This window comes from Trichoderma ghanense, assembly GCF_004382785.1.
Source record: "Trichoderma ghanense strain CCMA-1212 chromosome Unknown scaffold_23, whole genome shotgun sequence".
NCBI classification, from domain to species: domain Eukaryota; kingdom Fungi; phylum Ascomycota; class Sordariomycetes; order Hypocreales; family Hypocreaceae; genus Trichoderma; species Trichoderma ghanense.
The window spans coordinates 867-14,381 of record NW_027395686.1 but is presented as its reverse complement, the minus strand read 5'-3'; the positions used below and the strand labels follow the sequence as shown (position 1 = coordinate 14,381).

Below are 13,515 nucleotides of genomic sequence, written 5' to 3'. Positions count from 1 at the left end.
AGCAATGATCGCTTTAGCAGCCGTCGGAATGGACAGCCGATATAACGTTACACGGTGATGCTTCTCTGCGCTTTGAGGCCTGGGGTAATTGAAGCCTTCGGCTAAAAGCAAGAGCATTATCAATCGGGGAAAAAGGTAGTCGAGAGCCTGCTCCAGTGACTCAAGATAGGAAACCATCCGGGGAGATAACGGCAATGATGTATGCGTCCTCCCATCTTATCGTGTCTCGTGGCTCTTCGTCCAAGAGGGAGTCTAATTGTCTAAGCCGTCTAAAGCTTGCAGGAGGCTGGCAGACCATTGATAGCTGATGTTACAGAAGCCCAGGCTATCAACGACTATGAGTGCCGTGGCTCGGGGTCTTGGAGGGTATCTATGGCTATCGAGCATGCTTGGGTTACATCGGTGATCGTCTCGACTAGGGAGAGCTCGATGAAGAGTTCTGATTTCCGGCAGCATGCCGTTGATTCTTCCATGAAGTGCGGCAACAGCCAGATTAACACCCAACTTCGGAAGACATATCCCCGGCGAGCAATACGTAGCACACCGGTATTTCATGTAGAATAATCAGCCTGGGAGAAATATATAACACCATAGACGTCGTCTCAACTAATCTCCATCCAAGACACCGCGATCCACATCATAAATGCATCATGGCTCCCACCGTCATCGAAGCCCTCCGCGGCCAACATGACAAAGCAGTGACTGAGACCGTCGAAACTGAAACAGCCCCCGAGAAGGAATGGGGCGTCATCACTCAAGGTGCCAAGGAAGCGACCGACCTCGAGCATTCCCAAGGCATTCTCGAGGCCGTTCGTCTCCAATGGAAAGGAGTCGCTTGGGCTTCGTTCCTATCCCTGTCCATCGTCCTCTACGGATACGACAATGCCCTCATCAATAACTTCTACGGCTATCCCGCCTTTCAAAAAGCCTACGGAGAGCCTCACGGAGATGGCTACCAGATTGCTGCAAAGTGGCAGACAGGCCTTTCGCAAGCAAGTATCGTGGGCATCATCCTAGGAGCTACTTTCAATGGCTTCCTTTCGTCCAGGTTCGGCTACAAGAAAGTTATGCTGGTCGGTCTTGTCCTCATGACGGGCTTCGTTGCCATTCCCTTCAGTGCGCGCAACGTCGAAACGCTCCTCGTGGGCGAAATCTTCTGCGGGATGGTCTGGGGCACATTCGCGTCTATAGGACCGGCTTACAGCTCAGAGTGTCTTCCCATCTCGCTGCGAGGCTTTCTTACCAGCGGTGTCAACATTATGCAAATCATCGGCCAACTTGTAGCAATCGGTGTTCTTGATGGCCTTGTCGGTCTGGACTCGCAGTGGTCCTACAAGATCCCGTTCGCTATTCAATGGGTTTGGCCCGTTCCACTGTTTATAGGGTGCCTGTTCGCGCCGGAATCTCCGTGGTATCTCGTCCGCAAGGGACGTCTCCAGGAAGCGGAACACAGCCTTCGTCGCCTCAGTTCCAAGAGTGACACCAAGATCAAGGAGCATCTAGCCATGATCATTCATACTGTCGATTACGAAGAAGAGGTCCGAACAGGCTCATCTTACATCGACCTGTTTCGAGGGAGCAATCTGCGCCGAACGGAAATCTGCTGCTTGTCGTTCGCCGGTCAGGTATTCAACGGCATCTTCATGATGAACCCTGGGACGTACTTTTGGGAGCAAGCAGGATTATCCGCAAAGAACAGCTACAAGGTATCTGTAGCTGCTACTGCCATTGGGCTGCTCGCAACCTGCATCGGCTGCGTTCTCATTGCTCATCTAGGCCGCCGCAGTCTCTATCTCTGGGGTATGGTCTTCATGACTATCGTCAACGTCCTCATCGGTATCTTGGCAACGGGTCATGCCAACGAAGGCACGAAATGGGGTCAAGTCGCTCTTACCATTCTTTGGGTATTCTGCTACGATATTTCGGTAGGGCCAGCAGCTTACGCAACGTCGAGCGAGGTGTCTGCCGTCAGTCTGCGGGTGCAAAGTGTTGCTGCAGCAAAGATTGCCCACCAAATCTTTGACATCATTGCTGCCGTGCTCGAACCGTATATGATCAATCCCACGGCTTGGGGCTGGGCGGGAAAGACGGCCTACTTCTGGGGCGGAACCTCGGTGCTTGTGACTATATGGGCATTCTTCCGATATCCCGAAACATTTAAGCGATCATATGAGGAGCTGGATATTCTGTTTGAAAGGGGAATTCCTGCGCGCAAGTTCCGCAAGTACGATGTAGATGCTTATGATCTTGATGGGCAGCAAGTTCAGGAGAAGTCTGGTTAACCTTGGTCGTGGATCAAGTGGTGCAATGTTTGGGGGGGTGTCTTATTCAGCCTGCTCCTTTTCTCATCTTCTCTCTCATACCCTCCGAATGATTAACCTCAGTTATATGCATCTGATCATATCCTCGACAAGCCCAACCTAGCGTAGTAGGCTGCGTAAAACCTTCAAAATTTGCTTCCGTCCATCATATAAGGGATACAGGCCAAGGATGAGCAGACTTATCCACAACCATATGAGCGACGCCACAATCCAAGTTCTAAAGAACTGCTGAGAAGTTAGAGACTGATGACTTTGATGCAGGAGTAGACGACTCACAACTTTGCTGAATATGTACTTTGCCCCGTACATTGGAAGAGGCCAAAGAACCCAGATACCAAAGAATGAGAAGAGCGACCAGAAGAGTGCATACCGCTGCCACCTCAGATCAGTCTGGTCGTAGACAACCTCGCAAACATCGCTTAAGACGCCACCCTTGGCAGTTTGACGATTGGGAGCTTCTTGAGCTGGCTCTGACGCCTCGGCTGTTGCATCGGCGTCAAGCAACAGCTTCTCATCCGTGAACCGTGCCCAATCATAGTTATCAGGCCAGATGAGCGACAGAATCACCGTGTACAGCAAGGGGCTGAGAGCAGAGGCCACAGTCCCATACATGCAAGGGAGTGTCTGTCCAGTGGAATCGACCGTGACTTCGCCGAATAGAGCCTGTGCCGTTCCGAGCCAGGTACCCAGGCCGGTTGCCAGACCGGCGATGGCCGAAACGACGGCGGCGAAAGCGCTTTGCTTATTCCAGAGGATGGTGAGGATCAAGGGGAATATGCCGGGGCATGTCACCACGCCTACATCAACATCAACTGTCAGCTATTGATCCGTAGGACTGAATTTTTCTCTTCTTACCGATCATATAGAGGGTCCATCCCATGTTGATGCCACCGTAATTGAAAGCCGCAGTCAAGCCAGCTGAAATTGCGGCAAAAAGCACAACTCCGAGATGACTCCAGCGGATGACGTCTTTGTTGCCTGCATTCTTATTGATGTAGGTTCTGTAAAAGTCGAATGTGAAGATGGACGAAACGGCAATCACTTGAGCTGACAGTGTTGAAGTAATTGCCATAAAGGTCATGAGTAGGACGGCAACAGCGCCGCCTTTTCCTGCTACTGCCACGGCCACATATGGGAGCACCAGGCCGTTTGTGACTTCTGTGCTCGTCATAGGCTACGTCGAGGCTGTAGTTAGTGCAACTGCTTGCTAAAGAGAGATTTGGACTTACACGAGGATATGTCGGGAAGATGGGAGAGCTTTCCAGTCCTAGAGCTGCAAGACCCATGATGGTGCCTAGACTCCATGGGATAGAAAAGTACGCAAAGCCGCCAACTACATAGCCTGGAACTACCGCTTTAGGAGATGCGGCAAATGCTTTGATGAAGTAGCTGGTGTCCATCTGACCCATATGGTATTAACACATGCTCTCAACTCAGGGGAGGCTTTGCCACTTACAATGACGGCACCGAAATTCGAAACGAGGAGGATGATGGCGAAGAAGATTCCTTGCTGAGAGCTCATCGTGAGGAGAGATCCCTTATAGTTCCCTTCAACCTCGTAAGAAGGCTGAGCCTTGACCACAAGATCGTAGAGTCCGTCGATTGAGCCGACATCATGGTGGGTAAGGGTCTTTGTGGTCAGGTAGCAGCACAAGATGGCGATGACAAAGGTGTGGATGTAATCCGTCAGAAACCTGCATTTGAAAGAGCAGTTAGTTGAACAATCCATATTTCTTCAGAGACAGTTGGTACAAACGTTGCTTTGATGCCGCCGACGAGTGTATAGAGTACGACTCCAACGGGCAAGAGGAATGTTGAAGCCATGATGTGAATGCCTGTCCTGTAGGACCGGTTAGCAAGACTCTCATATATGACATAGGCATGCATCTTACAGAAACGTGATGACGGCGGCAGCTCCCAAGATCATGTTGATGGTGTTGAAAAGGTTGTTGATAACAGCCAAGAAGGTGAACACCAGATGTGCAGTCGTTCCTACTCTTCTCATCAATGTCAATTTCAGCTATCGACCGCTATTCTCACTTACCGTATCTGATACGAACAATTTCAAGAACGGTATGTGCTTCTGGAATGCGCTTCTTGCAGACCACTCCCAAGTATGCAAAGAAGACTATCATACTATGAGTTGCAGGGAGTCAGCCATCACTCAACATCAAGTGGAGTATTGGGATACATGGCAACGTACGGTGTACACCCAGCTCCGTACCAGAATCCTCCAGAGATTCCATATAGATATGTTACCAGGACGCAGCTAAGCAAGGCTGTGCTCCATAGCCACGACTGCTCCCTTGTCAGCAATTTTCTCGTCAGAAGACACGGTGGTTGCATACCGAGACTACCGCAGAGGCAACAAGACCGGTTCCGACAGATCGATTGGCCACCAGGAAACTGAAGAGCATCAATTAGCAAGGAGAATAAAAAGTATTAGTATTATGATATGGAGTCTCACGTCTCAACATTGCTATTGTCTTCATTGAGTGTCTTCTTTAGCAATCGTGTTATACCAATCATGCCTAGGAATGTAAGTACCGGCGTATAAGAGGACCATCCAAGGGGGACACACCAATGGCAAACAGCAATCCAACTGCCACGACTACCGCATAGCCCGCGCCCTGTGGCAAGGGAGACGGCACAACGCTGTCGTCATCAGATCTCAAGAACAGACTCATCTTGAACTCTTATCATCTGCAGTGAGACCCTATATCTATAACCATCAGAACATGCTACACGCCATTGCTATAAATACGATATATACAAAGTACTGATTCTACATGCTGAATGAGCGCCATTGTTAAACTGCATTGCGTGATGAGTTTACCGACCAAAGGCACACTGCTTCTTCTCCTGTATGAGACCATCAGGGCTAGGTATGTCGTCAGTCAATGGACTCCATAGCTCAGCTTATCGACCGGGGTTTTGTAGCTGCTCCAGTGTCTACGATCAAGGTTAACAACCTTCCGAGACTTCACCATCTCTTTGTCGGCGGATATGTCTTCCTCTACGCAGCTACTGGCTATAAGTCGAGGTATGAGAAGGCTCATCTATTCACCATCGTGCCAGTCCATGGAGAAGCGAGCCCGTCTACTGGCTCTAGCTCAAAATGACAGCGAGCGGAGGTATACACCTGTAGCATCTTTCTAAAGGATCCATAAGATAGTCGACATACAGTGTGTGTATGCGTACGTCTGGTGGGCCATGCTGCTGTAACTTGGATTTTGTTCTAATATAGCTACACTATATAAGTCGCATTCTGTCAACTCACTTCCACCGTGGTTGAGGTCAACGCCGCCTTGAATTGACTGATTGGCTCAAGTTGTATCACGACATCGAGAGCAAGATGGTGGTTGCCGGATTAGGCAATTTCCTGTGAAACTAGATGAAGATGGTGGGCCCTTCAAAGGAGACCAGGGTTGGCGCTTTGCGAGTAGAGGTGACGACAGGCATCTATAAGATGTAGGCTCAACCAATTCTTCAATGACTTAAAAAAAAGGACGTATCATACATCATGACAAGAAAGAAAAAAGACTAGCCAAATTGTCGTCTGGCTCACCTCATTATACGGGATGGGAGCAGGTATTCCCAAGCACGTTGAGCTCTGGAAGCTAATATGGCGCTGGGAGTCAAAACTGGATGCATACGTGAGATAACAACGTATAGGCCATTGCTCGAGCATAGAGTATTTGTCACATGGTTACTGACGGGCCTCGTAAAAGGATACAGAGCATACGCTGGGCTCGTCTGGCTGATTCCAGGATCATAATGATGTGACGAATGACTACTAGTTTGAGGCTGTACGAACTCCGCAAGAAAGCAGAGAAGAAGAGGGCATAAGCTTGATGGTATATGTAAGTGAAAGCTGTTGAGCTGGAGGCTATTCCTCGCTTCGCTTACTTGACTTGATGAGTATGTGCTGCATGTTTTCATAGAACCGGATTCTCCGTGATGCACATGGCGCCGTATGAACACAGAGATTCTCGATTGGCATAGCAATAGTGATCTTAGTAGAGATAGCAGTAGGGGGGGATGTTGTTTGTTTTTCGACTGAAAAGTCATGAAGTATTTTAGCCATGGCAGACAACAGGAAAACGTCCCCAGCCTATTATACCTACGGGGATTTATTCTGGCAGCATGGAGTTGGAGTATGAGTAACGCATACAGGAGATTGCTGGCCTTCTTTCTGAGTAATGAAAAAGCTCTCACCGCTCAGGCAAATGCACGGGCCTATGTGAAGCTGGTAGAGGATAGAAGGCGAATGATCCCATCCTTACACACTCAAAGCACGCTTACGCAGCTGGCGCCACCCGCCTCAAGAACTCTCATGCCTTAACCGCATAGCTTTCTCTGCGAAGGCTTGGGCACCGCATCTCTTCCCTCTTCAACATTTGCTCAGCCTTCCTTTTTCACAACCTCAACATTATATCTCCACAAGCTCAACCTTCCCGTCGCCCAGGAGGAGCCTCATACCAGCACCAGTAAGAATACCCCTTCTATTCCTGTTCCACTTCAATACTGACATATAATACGCAGAAAGTGACAGCTACCACACTAGAACATCAGATCGCGCCATTCGAAGCCAAGCCATGAACAACAACAACGAGATGCTCGCTCGCACAGAGGAAAGGGGCCTTCCGCCGGAGATGATGGATCCAAACTGGAATCTACTGGATCGCCTAAGCCCTTACGACCAAGCATGCTATATGCACCATCAACGCCATCGCTTGAATCACCTCAAAGCACTCCGACTCCATCACGCGGACGACCAGCATGTCTTGCTTTTGGACGAAGCCGGCCTCTTGAGCGCTGTCGGTGTTCCTGTTCCGACTCGGGAGCAATTACAAAGACCCCCACCGGAGCTCATCTACGGCAAAAGAGCAGAAGAGATGAGAATTGAAGGATACACAGCACGTCTGGCAAAGCGTGTCCTAGGCGTTCTCGATGGGCACTACTTCATGCGGCATCCAGCGTGGGAGACTCTCCGAGGTTTGCTCAAACCAACCCTCCGCATTACAAGACGCCTGCTTCACTGGTCGAAGCCGTCAATGAAGCCATTCGGGAAGAAATTGACGTATGGGACATCTTCCCCGCGTTTCATGCTACAGTCGATGTACTGCACGCCACGGAGACTCCAATCGACGAGATCCTGAAAGGCATTTGCTTGGCTGTCGGTTACAGAACCGATGAAGAGGACGATCGGCTTGAGTTGTTGATGGGCTTTTGCCAAGTTCTCGGCGACATGGTGGAGGAGTTCCATGACATGTACCAAAGGCTGGTTGCCCATGTGGCGGAGAACGGCACCGACAAGACCAAAATCGTCAAATGGAAGTTGGAGAGGCTTGAAACGGCATGGGAGAAGATCCTTGAGATGCTCACTCGCGAAGCTTTAGCGCAGGAAATGGGTCAAATACTTCAGTTCTGGGAAGACTTTTCCGGCTATACAACAGAAGGCGGCGACGTATCTTCTCCTCGGCCACAGACTGTCAACAATCCAAACGTCGAGCTCGTCCAAGCAGGACGGCATACATCGCCACTGTTTGAACCAATCATACTTCTTGTGCCCGATGAATGAGGACGACCATTTCGTAGAGCGACATGGTGGAAACTATTGGATCGGGAGACAGCCTCACGCAACCCTTGACTCCGACATTAAACGCAATCACGCGTAGCTTGGTGAATCAAACCGGTAACCGATCTGATCGTTCTAATGGAAACTACCAATGATGATTTGACGGGTCTCGAGAGAGCCTCTATACTATCCGCGGTTGATGCCGTCTCTGTGTCTCGAAGAGTCCTTTTTCTCCCGCAACAGGGATCTATCAGTCATGGTTGACATGACAATTCCGTCCTTTCGCGGCCTCTGCTTTCTTACGATGCCTTTACATACACAAACATTTTTTTTTTTTTCAGCGGACGGAGCTTCAATACCCGATCAAAGAGGACGATTGCTTTTTTCAAAGATGAAAATTGGCGATGCTTTCAACAGCAGGTGAACTTCTTCGGGGGCTCGGCGTTTTATGCCAACGATGGTTTACTTATAGGACTGGGACAGGGCAAAGGGGGAAAAAGGAACTTCAAAAAGTGGCTTATCATCCGGCAGTTGATTTTCGTTAGTTATCCGACAATTGAATGTTCACTCAGGTCTGCCATAACACCGACAATACAATACTAGCTTTTCGAAAATAAGGGATTTCATCTCCATGTTGCAAGGTGTCTCGACCATCGGACATGGGACCGAGTGAACCATTCAGCCGTTCCCCTGGACGACCCAATGGCGGGCTGTCTCTATAGCGAAGGATGGTACGCAAGGCGTCCAGCTAAGAAATGGATCACTCATGGGGATGCGATTGGATGAGAACTGAGATGTTAGGAAAGGCAAACCCATCGTGAACTGACCGGGCCACCTGACTTTGCTTCCAACGTAAAGGAACAACATAATATTATATATTCCGAGGTAAATTCCGTTCACGACCACGGTTCAGCGCGGATCAATTCTGATAGATTCTAGTCGCCCGTATTGATTCGTTACAAGTAAAGGTAAACTCCCATTATAGCTGAATCCAGCAAGCATCCCGAATTAGCCTGTGCCTGTACTCCTTGTATCTCTTTCCAATGTGGAATAACAGTAAACTCCAAACCCAAGTCCGTCAACAAACGGTGACAGCATGCCAGGATACCCAGATATGATAATTAAGTGAAAATAGGTCCAGCCATGAGTCCAAGTCAGACTGAATGAAATATCCAAAATGTTGAAGAGCAAATGCGCGGCTCTGTAAAGGACGTCTAAAGAGGAAAGAAGGCAACGCAACGCATAGGCAACCGAGAGACTGGTTAGCCGCTTTTCCGATTCGCGTCCGCCGGCTGCTCATCATCGTCCTGAACAATCTTCCACCTCCTGACTGACCCTTGCATATCAGCCCAGAGATCGGTTGGCAGAAACTCGCCCACCTCCTGCCGGAAAGTCTCTCGCTCGGCACGGTCAGCTTCGAGCATCTTGTCGACAGTCTCCTGCGCCTTGCGCAAGGTGGCTTGCACCTTATCTTCGACAGTCTGACGGCGCGCGACCTCGATGAGCAAGCCGTGGTAGGCACTCGCATACCCTTCGTAGAATGCTCTCATTTCCGTCATCTCCTCAATCTTTGCGAATATGACTTCCTTTTCCATCGCCCATCGGCTCAGAAAGTCGTCTTCGGCGGCCTGATAGCTCGCAAGGCGATGGCTAACTTCGCTAAGCTGGGTGAACGCATCAAGTATGCCCGCATTGGCCGCTCTAGTCCGCTCCGCCACGTCTTGCAGAACCGAGTACTTGAGCTCAATCTGGGCAAGGTGTTCTTGGATGTCGCGCACGACGTCTTCCACCATGTCGGCATCCTGGATGACCACGCGCAGCATCTCGGCTCGATCCTGTGCTGTTTGCGGTTCGAGGTCGGATTTGTTGGACTCCTGCTCGGCAATGACTCCCGATATCGACACGCTTTCGCTGCCCTGGGTCTGAGTCGCCTCAGCTGCCATCCTGCGGGCCAAAGCTGCGGCTCCCTCGGTCGTCCGGACCGCCGTTACACACATGTCGAAGTGCCGCGTCAGAGAGGCTAGACTCTCGGCCATGACGGTTGAGTGCTCGAACAGGTCCAGCATCATGTCTGACATGCCTTGGTTAGGCGGCGCAGGGATTGGCGCGCTGTCCATAATCTTCTTTGTGTTTCGTATATCGGTCTCGAGTCGAAGTAGGTCGCCGTCGAACGACACCTGGATGGCCTGCGGCATCGCACCAGGCACGTCAGTATCGGGTACAATATCCACCAGAGTCAGATGCCACTCACCTGCAGCTCCGATATGCATGCTCTCATGGATTCCTGTATCGCGCCGACGCTCGCCTCATCGACAAAGTCCATGAGGTTCTTGCTCTCCTCTCCCGGGGGCCGCAGCGCTGGATCGACGGGCGTCTCCCTCAGCATGTCCATGGTGCCCTTGAGCTGCGCGTCGACGTCGTCCATGTGCTTCAGCAGTTGGAAGAAGTCCTTCTTCCCCCACTCGTTGGTGGCCTGTAGACTTGCCGCAAGACGCGATAGAAGCTGCGCCTGGTCGGTGATGGCAGCGCGGAGGAACTTGGTCTGGGCCATCAGCACGACCGTTTCTTCATGCTGGTTCCGCGCCGCCCGGATAAGTTCCTCGGCTCTTAAGACGAGAGTAATCGACGACAGCGACCGCTTGGATCGGAGCAGATGGCTAACGAGGGTGTCGATGGAAATGGTCGGGTTGTCGCCCGACGGCCTCGGCAGGCCGGTGGACGAGGAGCCCAGGCTGCGCCGCGTCGAAGTCGCAGGGGAAGCCATGTTGAATGAAATGGCGATTGTTGAATGAGAGTTGATCGAGAGTCAGTGATGAGATGCTCAGGCCGCCACAAGGCTCACATGATGAGCGGATGAGGCAGAGACGTTGGCTGTTGGATGTTGGATGGTCTATCTGAAGCCGGGAGAGTCAGAGTCAGTCGGAACAGTGGCTTCCCTCCTGGAAGCTCGAGCTCCGGGGCGTTCCGATAAGGCCGATAAGAGCTGAGCAGCTGGCGTCATTGCATTCACCTGCTGGGCGGTTTGCAGTTGTTCAATAATGCCTAATTAGCGGTCTGTCAGCTGTTCGTTAGTGCGCTCCAGTGCTTCAACCCCCCGGAATCAACCCCACAGAAAGTGCCGAGCCTAAGGTACAGGATACCCGCTGCTGCACTGCAGATGGCAGCTCTTGGCGGGCATCGGTACCTGACAGATGCGCCAAACGCCAAGGGGCACGAAGAATAAGGATTCACAAACTCCACCGCCATTGATCCGATATCACCTCAGACATCTTCAAGTCTGTCCGGCTCTCGTTCCTTCTCACAGACAGGCTTCTGACCTAAGCTTCTCCAAGCAGTTCATAGGCATATATCGTATTGGCTGCCATGTGAGTGAGTAGGTATTCATCAAGGACAGGTATGGATGCTGCAAGCGGCTCATCGCCAGATGTTCGTAATCCGGATCCCAGTGCACATGAACCTACCCAGATACACGTTCATCACAGCGCATCCACACTTCGCTTCCTCACTCTATGAGCTCGTCTCTCAACTCTGATCATGTACTCCAATCTCCAACAGCCTCCACGTGTGAGCATGGTAACATCGCGACGCCACAGTCTTCATCTGCGTCACATCACCAAGCATCCACCCAACAAAAGCAACCGCGAGTCACTCGAGTAGACAAACATGCTCTTTCACCGTGTAAGTACGATTAGCGGAAAGCGATAAACAAAGAGGACGCATCCTCAGACTGACCTCAGCCTCTGTGAATGCCAGACTTGATCGGTTGATCCAATGGTTGATACACAGGACGTGACTTGAATCTGCCCCATCCTTTGCCCCAAAGGTCGCCAGCGCCAGCGCCACATGCTGCCAACTCAGTCCGAGCAATTCAGAGTATGTGAGTAAAATCTGTAGAGGATCGCCAGCTCTCGAGGACTGCACTGAAGTATCTCCCCATATACATGTCTCAACGATATGTCGGTGGTCGTAAACGTGGGACCATTCCATGAGCACTGCTTAGTGTCTACCCATCTCGGGCCGTGGCCAGAGAATGGCGGGATGGCAATGCCCTTGATGTCTTGAATGAAGGAGCTGTTTTGACGTAACCGGCGAAGGGTAAAGCATCAGTATTCCAATGGCTATTGAACCGCGGAGATATAGCAGGAGGCTTACCGGCAAATGTCCCGCTCAGACTCAGGCTCCTCCGATGCAACACACGTAGCTTCAATCTCACAGTAAAGCCGTGCCAACTCATGGCATCTCTGAGAGGATAGACCACCTGGATTAGCCTCCTGGATATAACTAAGAATGTCTAGTAAGAAGCCGAGATCATCATTCTTGGACACTCCGAGATCTCGATACAGAAACGCCCATTTCCTCGACAAGTCTTCTGTGGACGGTGGCGGAGTGCCAAAGTCTAGGAAGGGAAAGGGCTCATCAGGCTTCATGAACTCCAAGCATCGCCTCTGGAGATGCTTAAAAGGCATGTACGTCTCCCATAAAGGCCTCAGATCTTTGGTCCTGCAGGGCACTAAGATGTTTCTGATCTTGCTCATCAGCTCAGGTGTCTCCGAGACAGCCTTGTGTTGAGATTTCCAGATTTGCGCCAAAAGCCCCAGCACAATGTCAGGTTTTCGCTGCGAGATTTGAGCAAACTCATCAGAAAGATCGTCGCCTGTTTGGTTGGCGAGCCGTATCTGCCCAAGTATCCCCAGACAGTCGCTCAACCACCGCTTCCATGTTGGATAGGTGGCTACCCCAAAGTGAGCAGCAGTAGGGACAGAAGGGGGATCCTCCAGCAGCGCAGCATTCATGAAGGATGTACTGCATGGTAAGTCTCTCGAATCCGCGGCCTCCATGTGGCTCAGGAGCTGTTCGGGGCTAAAGGGTGTCCGCCCTGGTACATAGACGGCCTCTTCACGGGGCCTCTTTAGTCGTAGCTTTTGATCGATGATATGAATGTCGTGCAGTTCATCATCCGAATGGCGGTACTCGTGAGTGAGATACAGAAAATGCAAATGCTCTTTGCAAGCAGTGAGCGTGAGGTCCCCGGGAGTGGCATGCTTCTGTAGTATGAGCGATCGGATCTCTTGAACAGAAGCTTGTTGTACACCAAGCATCTTCAATGTCTGCCTATGGCCGTCATGCTTTAATGCTGCCCCGTCGACGACCCTGATCGCTATATCAGCTGGAATATCCGCGTCAGTTGAAGTCGGCCAGTAGACGGGCCCAGCTGCCAGCGAGGTCAGCGAACCGTCTCGCAGGGGGATAATGTCTAGGTGTCTCGCAATTTCTAGGTTTGATTCGACTATTGACACGAGGTCCGATATTCTTATGGCATCCTCTACCCGGGGTTTGGTTTGTCCCTCTGTCATTGTGTGCTTGCGTTGATGGCAGAGTGTTCAGGGCCGTGAAATATATCTGATCGAAGAGGGGGGCAAGGATAAGGAATCAATGTTTGCCCAACGAAACAAGAGAAGATAAAGATTGCAAAAATCCATCATATCCGATTAACAACCAAAAAGATAATCCGGCTGTTCGGTTATCTCATATAAATCATCTCCTCGCATCGCATTCTGCGGTTTGAGATGGTATTGTAAAAGTGGTTCTATATTTGCAAGTCAGCTCATGTTG

The 13,515-nt window shown here is 50.8% G+C and overlaps 5 protein-coding genes across 5 annotated transcripts; 2 read left to right on the top strand and 3 right to left on the bottom strand.

Moving 5' to 3' along the window:
- Positions 1-650: 650 nt before the first annotated feature.
- Positions 651-2,282, top strand: CCMA1212_010184 (Maltose permease MAL31; the record flags this gene model as incomplete). The annotated part of the gene is made up of 1 exon (XM_073707237.1): positions 651-2,282. The coding sequence occupies one exon, from the start codon at positions 651-653 to the stop codon at positions 2,280-2,282; it is 1,632 nt and encodes a 543-aa protein (XP_073554193.1).
- A 138-nt stretch (positions 2,283-2,420) lies between these two features.
- On the bottom strand, positions 2,421-5,008 carry CCMA1212_010183 (uncharacterized protein; the record flags this gene model as incomplete). Its single annotated transcript, XM_073707236.1, has 12 exons — positions 2,421-2,546; positions 2,598-3,118; positions 3,177-3,495; positions 3,551-3,721; positions 3,778-4,015; positions 4,078-4,161; positions 4,214-4,313; positions 4,366-4,457; positions 4,525-4,619; positions 4,670-4,727; positions 4,789-4,852; positions 4,903-5,008. The coding sequence occupies 12 exons, from the start codon at positions 5,006-5,008 to the stop codon at positions 2,421-2,423; spliced, it is 1,974 nt and encodes a 657-aa protein (XP_073554200.1).
- Positions 5,009-6,919: 1,911 nt separating this feature from the next.
- On the top strand, positions 6,920-7,905 carry CCMA1212_010182 (uncharacterized protein; the record flags this gene model as incomplete). The annotated part of the gene is made up of 2 exons (XM_073707235.1): positions 6,920-7,319; positions 7,373-7,905. The coding sequence occupies 2 exons, from the start codon at positions 6,920-6,922 to the stop codon at positions 7,903-7,905; spliced, it is 933 nt and encodes a 310-aa protein (XP_073554199.1).
- A 1,259-nt stretch (positions 7,906-9,164) lies between these two features.
- On the bottom strand, positions 9,165-10,666 carry CCMA1212_010181 (Autophagy-related protein 17; the record flags this gene model as incomplete). The annotated part of the gene is made up of 2 exons (XM_073707234.1): positions 9,165-10,088; positions 10,154-10,666. The coding sequence occupies 2 exons, from the start codon at positions 10,664-10,666 to the stop codon at positions 9,165-9,167; spliced, it is 1,437 nt and encodes a 478-aa protein (XP_073554198.1).
- A 1,384-nt stretch (positions 10,667-12,050) lies between these two features.
- Positions 12,051-13,256, bottom strand: CCMA1212_010180 (uncharacterized protein; the record flags this gene model as incomplete). Its single annotated transcript, XM_073707233.1, has 1 exon — positions 12,051-13,256. The coding sequence occupies one exon, from the start codon at positions 13,254-13,256 to the stop codon at positions 12,051-12,053; it is 1,206 nt and encodes a 401-aa protein (XP_073554197.1).
- Between the last annotated feature and the right edge of the window lie 259 nt (positions 13,257-13,515).